A 12,373-nucleotide genomic window follows, 5' to 3' on the forward strand; every position below is an offset into this window, starting at 1 on the left:
AACCTCAAAACAGCCAAAATTACGTTTTTTTACATTTTCTAACTATAATATTTCAAAAAAGAAGGCCAATCAAATTTTTCTGACTTCAGTTAAATTTTGTTGACCAGTGATATTAATGTGAGCTTTAAATTTGATTTTTGGTAGGGCCCAATGCTTGTACCAAAGTTGAATCAAAGCTAATACAACGAAATCGGCATGTTGAATTCCTAAACCAAGGCTGAACCACGTTTGTTCAACTGGCCTTAAAAAATTAAGCCGTAAAGTTTTTGCGATAGAAATTGTATTATTTATAACCTCTGTTTATAAAAATATCTTATATAAAAAAAAATATCATTATAAAAGCATAAAAAAACATGCATAAACGTACTAAAAGTATAGCTTCAAAAAATTCAATTATAATTTGAATTCACTGAATTTTGCCATCCTCATTTATTGTCTGGATTCACTCATTTTTCTTTCATCTCAACAAAATATAGATGTCGCCACAATCAACAAGAAGAACCACCGCCATCATATTTTTTTTTTCTCTGTTATCTGTCAAAACAAAACACGACAAATGACATTTCTTTCTTTTACTACGACTTTTCCATCTTCACATGTGTTTTCCAAAATAAAAAATCCAAATATTTTAATAATTTTACAATAAAATTGTATCAAAATGGGAAAATTAAATGTTACAATACTTCGTTATCTCTCGAGAGAAGATTTTCGTGTATTAACTGCTGTAATTAATTCAGAATTGCCCAATAATTTGATTGTTTTCATTAAAATTTTTTCTCATTCTATAGATCGAAATGGGAATGAAAAACCATGAATTAGTTCCTGGAGCACTTGCTGCTTCTATTGCGAATTTAAAAGCTGGTGGAGTGCACAAGTTATTGAGGGAATTGGCCAAACACAAGTTGGTTTCATATGAACGAGGAAAGAAATGTAAGTTTTTAAATGAAAATACCCAAAATGATTCTATTGACAACCTTTTTACAAGATGACGGTTTCCGTCTTACCAACACTGGCTATGATTACTTGGCTCTCAAATCCCTTACCCTCCGTGGTTCATTATCTTCTTTTGGCAACCAAATCGGTATTGGCAAAGAATCCAATATCTACGTTGTCGCTGACGAAGAGGGAAACCCAATTTGCTTGAAACTCCATCGTCTGGGAAGAACTTGCTTCCGGAATATCAAAGAAAAGAGAGATTATCATGGTCGTAGACACAATGTTTCATGGTTGTATCTCTCAAGAATCTCGGCAACAAGAGAATTTGCTTACATGAGCGCCTTGTATGACCGAGGATTCCCAGTTCCAAAGCCAATTGATTTCAACAGACATTGCGTTCTCATGGAATTGGTCAATGGATATCCAATGTAAGTTGTCATTAACAGAAACTAAAGATTTCTTGATAATTTCTCCAATTTAAGGACACAAGTACATGAGCTGACTGACCCCGAAAGTGTCTACGACGAACTGATGAATCTAATTGTGCGTCTGGGTAACTCTGGAGTTATTCATGGGGATTTTAATGAATTCAATTTGCTAATCAGTGACGATGGTAAACCAATCCTAATTGATTTCCCACAAATGATGTCGACTTCTCATCCAAATGCTGAATTGTAAGTAAAATCCTGAAATTGTTAATTTACTTGTAGGTAGCTTGTAAGTTATCTACCTAGGTACACTGGTCGGCAAAAAAAAAAAAAAAATCTGGACCAAGAACTCTGTTAGGTGATTTTTAATTGACTTTAGTGTGCTGAATTCAAAACTGTTAACATTAATGATATCATTTTGATAACGAATTTAAACAAATTCCCTTACGGCCAATTTCTTCACAAAAGTCCTAAGTCAGCTTAGTACCCGGTCTAGCTAGACCAGGTCCTAGCACTAGTACTCGGTCCTAAGGAAAAGTTAGGACCCGAGCATTTCTTCACATATATAGGACCTGATCTAAATTTACAACGCAGTCCTAAGATTTAATACGTATAAAACTGGTCTAACTGTCAGACAATATTTTGATGTTTAAAATAATTAATTTTGATATTTGAAATAATATATTTTCACATTTGAGGGAATTTAACAAAATAAAGAAAGACAAAATGTAGAAAATATTAAACGGTCTATCAAAAAATCTAAAAACAAATGTGGTAAACGTAACAAAGGCCAACAAGCAAAACAAATTCGATTCATTTATCAAGAAATTTCACAGTCAAGAATTAATTCCTGAGTGCTTAATTGTGTGATCTGGGTAATGTAAACAATTTTGAAATACAGGTCACCAACAACGAGGAAGGTTTCATACAAGTACTCGAGATTTAAACGGAACGCAGACCCATATTAAGTTAACGAAAATTTCGGATAGAAGTTTGTATCTACATAATGATTATAATGTACCTACATAAAAAATTTATTTCAATAGAAAGAATAATTTAAAAAACGCAGTCCTTATAGTGTCTTTTTTTTACTAAAATGCAACTCGCAATATTTTATCATGACTTATAGGCAAGTCCGAGGTATTAGCAAGAGTGTTAATGATTTCCAGGTCGAGAAATTTAAAGATCATCTTTCCTGACTTGGCTTTCCTGACTGGCCTGACTAGCCTGACTTGGCTGTCACTTTTAGGAAGATCAAACTTTTTTTTGATACTTCTTCATCAAGAAGTGCTCTCTTGCCCATTTTTCCCGTTCCGGCATTGCATTCGTCATTTCAAGTGTTTTGGGTAAATTTTTAAAAATCGTTCCAATCATTTTAATGATTGAAACGATTTTGAAAAATGCATAATTAACAAATTAACAAAAAACATTTTTCAAGCGAAACAATACCCAAAAAATTAATAAATCTGGCAGATTTCTCTTAAAAAGAATCAAATTCATTGCTTTTTTTCAAGTACTAACTTCTAGACTACCGATTTTGAGGTCCTAACAAATTACGAGTCCTAACTAATACTCGGTACCAATTTGACAGTACTAGAGCTTAGTACTTTTGTGAAGAAATAACTTGGTACCGATTTGAGTACTAACAATTGGTATAATAACCAGGTACTAGTCGATTTTGAGGATCTAGCTAGGACCAGGTCCTAACTAGTACTCGGTCCTAAACTGACAGTTTTAGGACTTAGTACTTGGGTGAAGAAATGAGTTGATACCGATTTGAGTACTAACTTTAGGACTAGGACCGGTATTAGCGTTAGGACTCTGTGAAGAAATTGGCCGTTAGAATATTATAATTCACAGTATATTCATGCTGTGAGTTTTATATAGTGTCGGTAAACATCGACCAAAATAAGGCGTCTTAGTAAGGGTACGACAGATCTAACTGATGAGCCCACTGTCGTACCTGGGCGAAACGCTTTATAAATTTTTGGAGTTGAGGTCACTTGAACTTATATTGAAATGGATATCATTTTGATCTATGCTCATCACTATTTTCGTTATAATGGCTCACATGCAAAAAGAATGAGCTTTTCAGTACATTTTCTAGAGATCTATCTCAAGAAAATAAGTTATATCTCAAGAAAATGTACTGTAAAGTGAGATAAGAGCTTAAGCTCATTCTTATTGCATACGACCCAATGTCGCAAAAACTAATTTTCAATTAAGTTTTTTGATATTTAGTCAAAAATATATATTTTTCCTTAAGACACTGCCGCTCATCTGAATAGGTTCACATTTTAGTTCATCTTACTTTTATCCTGTCTTGGTATTTAATGCAATGGCTCATCTTTTTTTTCTCCTAAATTTAGCGTATAAAGATGTTCTCTCGTTACATATGTGCCCTTAATTATGAAAGTGGACTAAGTCACTCCTAAAAATGGCCTCAAATCTAGCCTTAAAATAATTATTATTTAAGGGGTAAAGTTTATTTGAAAGCGAAATTGCAGTAAATAAACTTCTTTATTGCTCCTCTAGTGATTTCATAAAAGAAATATAATTGAAGCGTTTGGATGAAGAAGGGGGTAAGTGACATTTTTTCGATTTTCGGTTTTTTTTTTGAAAAATAAGGATGCCTTGCGAAAACTTAAATTTCCGTCTAATCTACGTCACGCTACGATTCGTATTTTCTTATTCAGCGCTTTCATTTTTAGTATAAAAGGGTTACTAACAACTAAAAATCGTATTATATGAGTGGAAGAATGGGGTAAAGCACTTAACACCTTTTTGGGTGGAATAAAAAAGAAAACCAAGACTTTTTCGTCCGAGAAAAAAAAAAGATACAAAATTTAAAGGAACAAATGATGTTCAGACCAAGGGAACACTACTGGTTTTATGAAAAAGCTTTATCGGAACCATGCGAACAGAAAACAACTATTCAAAATAAAAAGAAAAAAAAAAATTAATTTTGTTACTACTTAACCCCTTTGTATTCTTAAAAATTCAAAATACTAATAAGCTTTTTGTGGAAGAAAGAGTTAACTGCTCTTTTTCTGAAAATTTTTGTTTTTTTAAATATACCAAGCTACTGTATTGAAATAAAAGTAACATTGTTAAAGCTATTAATTTTCTTGTTTTATTAGTTTATTCAATTTTATTTTGATTGGAATACGAAAAAAGTTCTCAACAACAAACTTTAAGTCCTTTTATCTCGAATTGCTGCAAATTGTTTTTCTTTAAACAATGAAAAAAGTGACCTAGTCCACTTTCATAATCATGGGCACATATGTAAAGAGAAAACATCTTTATGTGCTAAATTTAGGAAAAAAAAAATTGTCTTAGGGCCTACCGTTCTTCTCACACGGTAGCTAGACCAAATCTATTCATAAAAATTCTGGTTCATTTGAATAGGTTCAAAATCAAAAATGTTAACAAATTATGAGTTGCATGGGTCAGTTGGACTCAAAATTGTGTCTGTCTGTAAGCACAAAAACGGTCCGCGAAAAATCTTTAGACGCGGAAAAAATGGGGAAAATTAAAGAAGTCTTTGAATTAGGCCGAAACCAACGATGCATTGTTCAGCAGTTTTGCTGAAAATCCGATTTGAAAAAAGCGGTCATATGGCAGGTACCGTTAATGATTTTCAAAAATTTTTTTTTCTTCAAAAGATAGACCTTGTTTAAAAACTAACATTTGAATTTTTTCAACAAAATCGTTGGAGCCGTTTTCGTGAAATTAAACTTTTCCGAAATTTTTGTATGGCAGGTACCGTTATTTTTGGACCAAAAAAATTAATTCCAAAAACCCCTCTGGAGAGCCTCCAAAAATGCTACATATGAAGTTGGAAGTCAATTGGTCCATCCGTTCAGGCTGTAGTTCCTTATACAGACAGACAGACTGACAGACAGACGGACTTCTGGGACCCACTTTTTTGGCATTCTCTACCATCGTAATGTCATGGAAAAATGTTATCTCAACTTTTTTTTTTGTACGAATGCATAACTTGATATATAGTACCTATATCGCAAGTAAATAAGATGTGCCATTGCATTAAATACCAAGATAGGCTAAGAGTAAGATGAACTAAAATGTGAACCTATTCAATTGAGCGGCAGTGTATGTTGTGTAAGATGACCAGAGGATTAAGTAAAAGGTAGACTTCTTTACTCGACTTAAGCTTTATTACCAGTGAACTTAACATAATTTTACATATTCTCTTTCTTATCGATATCGAGTCATAATCTCGTTGTACATAAAAACTGTGTCATCTTTCGATTGATGACGTATGATTTTATAATGTGTTATAATGTTCATTTATGATTCAAAATGAATAAGTTAATATGCAAATGCAAGTGCACAGACCTAGGAGATTTATGAATGCGTACATTTTACAATAAGATAATTGTAGCACATTATGATCCTACAGTTGTTTTTTTTTAAGTCCAAATCAGAAGACGCAAACTCGAATTTGGTTCTAAAAACCATTCTTTACTTTGAAAAAAAAAACCAGATTTTGAGAAATGCATCATAAATTTCTTTTTTCAATACATCAAATAAATACCTAGGTACTTTTAGGACGTTTTATTATGACATTTTGAGATTGCAAAAGTAGTTTTGAAAAAATAAAAACGATCATGTAATTTGAGGTCAAATGTAAAAAAAAAAATATATAAACGGAATCAGCACACAACAATCCGTTAGAAAAATAGCTCTATTTTCGTTGCCGACCAGTGATATCAGCCGATTTCTGCTTTATAAAGAATTCGAATAGACTAATAACAGCAAGTATAGTAGACTTCTAACTACAAATATACATATTTACAAGTGTGGCGAATATTTCTGTTTCATAAAAGAGTTTGCCCAAAAAACTGTTAGGCTTGCGAATTTTTTACAAAATCACAAAGACTAATAGTGGAGTAACTAAAGCAAATTATTAGGAAACCCGGCCGAACATCTCTGATTTTGATGATCTTTTTTTTCAAACGTCGGTAATTAAAAATACTTTAAAGTTCTATAGGTTAAAAATTGCCGATGTTGCCGTATTGTTTTTTAAAATTAATTTTTTTTTTAACAAAACACCATTTTGTTTGCTTAAATTTCATAAAATAAATTATACCAAAAGATTCTCTAGGTAATTTAAGGAAAAAATATATATGGAAGTAAAAGACAATCTTCCATCGTTTAAGCGATAAATGCAATTTTCTGACTTCAAACACAAAAAACAATATTTTGAACACAACGGCAACACCTACAATATTAAAAAAAACACATTTTAACTCTCATTTCTGATTATTTTTTGATGATTCTTGTCCTTTCAGCTATTTTGATCGTGATGTTAATGGAGTTCGTGAGATGTTCCGTCGTAAATTTGGCTACGAAAGTGAGGATTATCCCAAATTCTCGGACATAGTTCGGGAGGATGATTTGGATGCCGATGTACGGTGCACTGGTTATGGCTTCACCAAGGAAATGGAAAAAGATCTCCTCCAGGAGTATGGAATGATTGAGAAAGATGATGAATCAGACGAAGACGACAAGAATGCTAACGAACAAGAAGAAAATGATGCCAAAGACAAAGAACGTGAGCTTAATGAATATCGTCAACAGTTGGAGCAGGAAGTTAGTTTCTCTGAAAACAAAGCCAAAAAAGCTGACGATAATATTCGACGTTATATCGAATCCTGTACTCAGTATTTTGGTAATACTACTCTGGATGAAGTATCACCTCCTCTGGAAGCAGAAGATGATGATTTTGCTGATGCTGAAGGAGAACCACAACTTGTTCCAATTTCAACACCAATTCCAAACAAAACGAAAGAAACTATCTCCAATCCTCTTCCTCCTACAAAGTCTGACAATCATAACGATGCAGCATCCGATGCTGGAACAATGAGTTCTAATGACCTTGAAACCGATAATGTACCAGAATTGACAGATGTTGATCCAAATTCAAGAATGTATCGTTTGAAAATGGTTGAGAAACTTTTATCAGACGCCAGGAGTCAGAGATCATATTCAACAACAGCGAGTACGATTGCTCCAAGTGTAGTTACAGATCGCATTAAGAGGACAATGGATGTTAAAGAGAAGAGAGAAATGCGAAAAAAATGTGTGGCTAAGGGAGAATCAAATGCAACACAAAGAGGACGAAAGGAGAATAAGGATGTTGTAAAGGAGTATGCTGGATGGGATTTTTAATTAAGTTTTGAAGATTATTAAAAAAAAGAAAAATGTTTGTTTTGGAAAACAAGATTACGATTTTGCTTTTTAAGAAGAAGAAGAAAAAATTAAGATTTTTCGGTAAGTCATTTAATCTCGTTTTGTCTCAAATTTGTCGAACTACATATTCATCTCAGTCGGTGCAGCGGCTAGTTTAAGTTACAAGCCAAATAGCACGGTGTTGCATTTAATTCTGACAGTAGCAAGGTACAACTGGACCTGGATGATAATTGTCTTTACCAGAAACACTATTATTGTATAAAAGTAAACTTTGGAACTCTATTGTTGTTTAGTGACCAAAAAAAGAGCGATTGAAATTGAAAACGCTTCATCTGAGCGATGGTATTCTTATTTGAGTTTTTGAGTAGCTAGTTGAATCTAGTATACACATAGCCCTTCATTTATTCTGCGCTGTTATGATTTCTTAAGTTCTTCAAGGTAATTGCTTTCAATATTGACTTTCTGCCCTAGATGTCGGTATTAGGTGTTTTTTTAGCTAACGAACGGTTAAATATGCTTGGTTCTACTTTCATCTACGTTAAATCTGCGACCTTTAAGGTCTTTTATGCCCTCATTTTTTTGCTGGAAGTTTGGAGTATTCGAAGAGATAATAGTTCTTTGACTACAACCTGATGTTGTCCCAGATATCTACTTCATTAGTTTATTAGTGCTTCGCAGTTACCTAGTATATGGTTTAGTGTTTCTTCATGTTCGTTGAAGCACTGCCTGCCAAGCTTGTGGAAATATTTCCTAAGTTTTCTAATACCATTTTCGAGTTAATGGCATAGGCATGCAAAAGAGGTCGGGCGAAAATTCGTCTTTTGTAATCCTTTGCCGGATGATTTTTCGTGTGGATTAATACTTTTCGTATATACTGTATTTTAAAAAGTAACCTTGTGCTTGGTATAATGTTCTTTAAAATATGGAAATTCATATACCATCAAAAGATTCATATACATTCAAAATAATTCATCATGCAAGTTTTGTTTTTTATGTTCAACATTTTTCGAAAAAAATCGCGATTTGAAATTCAACTTAAAATTGCATTTTCGACTAAAATTAGATTTTTTTTTTGTAATTTTTTGGGTAAGAATTCCGATAGGTCGGGTTATTGGAACCTTTTTTTTTAATATTTCCAGTAATGGAAACAATTTTTTGTTTAATATTTTTCATTTAATACTACATATTTTGATATTTGATTCATCTTTGGGTCCCAAGAGGATAAGTATAAAATTAAAACATAAACACTCCATACATTGACTTTTCTCCTTAATGGAGATGATATGGACAGAAAATAGTTCACTATTGAGAGAAGTTATGCGATTAAAATTTCAGAATGCATTTTATAATTTTTTTCTTGAGTTTTTTCTCAAAATAAACGGATCGAGATAAAAAAAAAAAGTCGTACAAGCACCGTTATCTTGGTTAGTAGTTACTAAAAATCCCCGTGATAAATAACAAAAAATATTAACCTGAAAAAACTGTGTGCTAAAATTCGCAATAAAAAAAAATGTACCAAAAATTAGTTAGACAAATCACTCTGTAAAAAATTACATAATGTCCCAGTGAATACGTAAGAAGTTCGGAACAGAATTCCTATTAACTATCTTCAATTCCGACACTTTTGAGGTGAATACATAATTATCTATTCATGCTTAAACAATTTGTTTAGGCAGTGAAATATGTCTTGTGCATAAAATACGACAGAAGATAAGAGCATGAAAAAAGTATGAGAGGCTCGAAAGACTATTTTCAAAAAAAAAAATGCACTTAAAATACAAAAGCTTGTTACGGACACCTTAAAACATCATTGCGATTGGCCTTTAAATGTCGTGTATATCAAAGGATACAACAACTAAGGAAGCTGCGACGATAGAAACATAGTCCTTGTGTCCGTGTGCGACATTAGCACGACAATTTATGGTAAAAGTCATTGAGGAACTTAAACTCTTATAGGAGGGCAGCGATGGCACCCAAAACTATGCTCACCGTCCGCTCCTTATAATTATAGGTATGTGGTTCAAGCGTTTTTGGCGATCTAGAGCTCGTGCTCGTACGATGTGCCCACTGACGACGATGGCGATGGTAGAAATCAATTCATTTTTTTTTATGGGATAAATTTTATATTTTGATATGTATGTTTGTCACAAATTTGTTTTAAAGGTTGAGTCGAGGTACCGATAATGGAACTCCTTGAATAATCCTCAAATTCCTATGGTGGGGGAAACAATGTCCTGAGAGCTCCGTTTCCAGACTGTGTTCGCTGTTCCTACCAAAAAAAATAAAGAAAAATTGTTGAATAATTAGTGGGAATGGGTTAAATTCATTAGTACTCACCTGTTTGTTATGTTTTTTCGTTATAATCGGCGCAAAATGTAAATTTTTTTAAAGAAATTGGATCGACGCCATCCACGCGGAGCAAGAAACCAAAATAAAATGCAAAATAAAAATGAATGCGTTCTAAAGCGAAGCCGAATATGTCTACGATCTAATGAGAACGTAGATTATCTACCGTACCGACTACCGAGGTGGATTTATGAATTAGGTTTGTGGATTAGATAATTTGGGCTTAGAACCCGTTTCAAATATTTTTTTTTTAGTTGCAGGAATAGATGATAGAGGGCGAAATAGATTCTCGTCTGAGAAAAAGAAAGACAATATGACGTCATTCGATTAAATGCTGCATTAAATCGGATGATGTCAATTGCACATAGAAGACATAGTGGGGGTTTATGTATGATAATGAAACAGCTAATAGCGCATGATGGTCATGGGTTGAGTATACCATTGAATGATGGTCATTTCTGTGTCAACCTCCAGATAGTGTAGAGTACCTAGTGAGTTTTCCTTAAGAAGTTCGAACGTGGTAAGTTTCACTTACGAGATAAGGAAAAAGTGCAGTGCGGCAATTTTTTAAACATTTTTTTTTCGAAATAGTAGTTCCGCCGGAAATAATATAAGCCACATACTCTAAGGAGCAATTAAAAAAACGTTGAATACAGGAAGTTGAATAAATAAATAATAAATTTTCAAAAAAAGAGGGTAAGTGATAATTTCTTAAGTTATTAAAGACATGACCTGACCCCAAATCCATTTAATAGGGAATTGGCGGTCACAGACAAGGTCGTGGCCGCCGAGGTTTAATCCTTTTTGAAGGATTTTTTTTTTTAAATCTTTATGAGATCCAGTTTTATGGTGTATTGGAAGGGCACACCACCCTAACGACCTCCAAATACCCTACAGAGAAAATTGAAGTTCAAGCTGCGCACTGGATCGAGAATTAAATTCGGTTTGGCAAATATATATAGATATAAATTACCTAGCCAAATTACAGCCAAATAGAGCGGGAGTAGCTCCGTAAGAGTGATAGAACCTCGCTTTTGGCAAACACATAAAAAAAAAGTAAATTTTAACAAAATCTAAAACGTATGTACGAATTTTTTTTGGCGTGATATTGTGTTTTTTTTATTTTTCTTAATTTATATATATATACTTATACCTATTTAAAATTTATTCTTTTGTTCAATGATTTTTTTTGTTGTTGAAAATTAGTGGCAACTAGGTTTTGAGTGATCTTAAAAGGTAAAAGTTTTGAAGTGGTGAATAGGCAATAAAACCACGGATCGCCTTTTCCTCCTTCGTGGGCGAAACCGGTACTTTTGGAGTACATACAATCCGCTATAGACTACTATAAAGAGCTCTATATAGGTAGGGGAATTAGCGAGAACGCGGGCGTTTATAAGGCCGAGAAAAGTAAGGTCATATTTTTTCATTAAAAAAGGGGCTAAAGGTTTGCCATAAGGTTTAATGCCATATGCCAAATTTGTTAAGTTATAATTATTTTTTTTTGTTCACATTTTTTAGTCTGCCAATAATTTTTTTTTGCTCATTGAATTGTTCCGTTATAAGTTTAACGTAAATTTCTTTTTTTTCTGTTATTTATTTTTTTTTGTACCTTGTGGTATCGAATTCAAGATATTTATTTTTTTTTCAAATCCAATGCGACCCAAAAAATTGTAGTTGATGATTTTTCTATTATGAAATTTCGAAAAATTATTCTTAATAATAAATGATTGTGAATCACGCCAATGCGAATTTTTTTTATTCAAACTTAAAAAAGTTTGAGATGGCCTGTTAAGGATTTTTCAGGGGGTGGAAAGGGGCGGATAAGTGTTCTTCAACTAGGATGAAGTGAAGGCGTGAAGAAGATGCCTATTGAGGGGAGTCCCAACGGACGTTATATGGGCTCCAGGCTGGGAGGGGGCAATGCTGCAAAACATCAGCAGCACAACGGTAAACTGGTCATGGTTGGAATGGTAAGAGAAGTATAAGTGTTTTTTTTTGTTTCTCCTTGTTCAAGTGAATGGCACGATTTATGTTTTTTTGTTGTGGTTTTTCTCGTATCCCAGGACAAGATCCCCCCCATATCCGGCGAGCTAAGCCGTGCGTCGCCAGCGTGCCAGTCCTGAGTGTCGAATCACCTATTTCCTTTTTTTATCCTATTCTACCCTACACTCCTACCTAATGAAAAATTTTGTCATGGTCGCACCGGCCATCCTACCTACCCTATTCCCTGCTCACTTCCGATCCCTGATCCTTAAATCCTTTTGTGAATCTTAACCCGCAACAAAAATGGCGCCCAACGTTAAGTGCAAGTTTTTCGTTCCTGTTTGGAACTTTTTATCTCCGTAGACTCATACAACGTAACGTATGTCATGATGGGAATAGCTCTTAAGAATGTCCAATCATTTGCGACGCTGCGTTGGATGAGACTACTGAGATCAGAATGTTCT

At 33.6% G+C, this 12,373-nt stretch overlaps 1 protein-coding gene across 1 annotated transcript; it reads left to right on the forward strand.

The window, feature by feature from the left end:
* Positions 1 to 555: 555 nt before the first annotated feature.
* LOC129919095 (uncharacterized) lies at positions 556 to 7,570 on the forward strand. Its single transcript, XM_055999928.1, has 5 exons — positions 556 to 724; positions 789 to 930; positions 986 to 1,364; positions 1,419 to 1,610; positions 6,680 to 7,570. Exons 1-5 carry the CDS (start codon positions 659 to 661, stop codon positions 7,557 to 7,559), a joined length of 1,659 nt encoding a protein of 552 aa, XP_055855903.1. The 5' UTR covers positions 556 to 658; the 3' UTR covers positions 7,560 to 7,570.
* Positions 7,571 to 12,373: the final 4,803 nt, after the last annotated feature.

This window comes from Episyrphus balteatus, chromosome 4, assembly GCF_945859705.1.
Source record: "Episyrphus balteatus chromosome 4, idEpiBalt1.1, whole genome shotgun sequence".
Lineage (NCBI taxonomy): Eukaryota > Metazoa > Arthropoda > Insecta > Diptera > Syrphidae > Episyrphus > Episyrphus balteatus.

Coding starts and splice junctions, on each gene's coding strand:
- LOC129919095 (XM_055999928.1), top strand. CDS start 659: ATGGGAAAATTAAATGTTACAATACTTCGTTATCTCTCGAGAGAAGAT. Junction 725..788: donor ATTTTCGTGTATTAACTGCT/GTAATTAATTCA, acceptor CTCATTCTATAG/ATCGAAATGGGAATGAAAAA. Junction 1,365..1,418: donor TTGGTCAATGGATATCCAAT/GTAAGTTGTCAT, acceptor CTCCAATTTAAG/GACACAAGTACATGAGCTGA.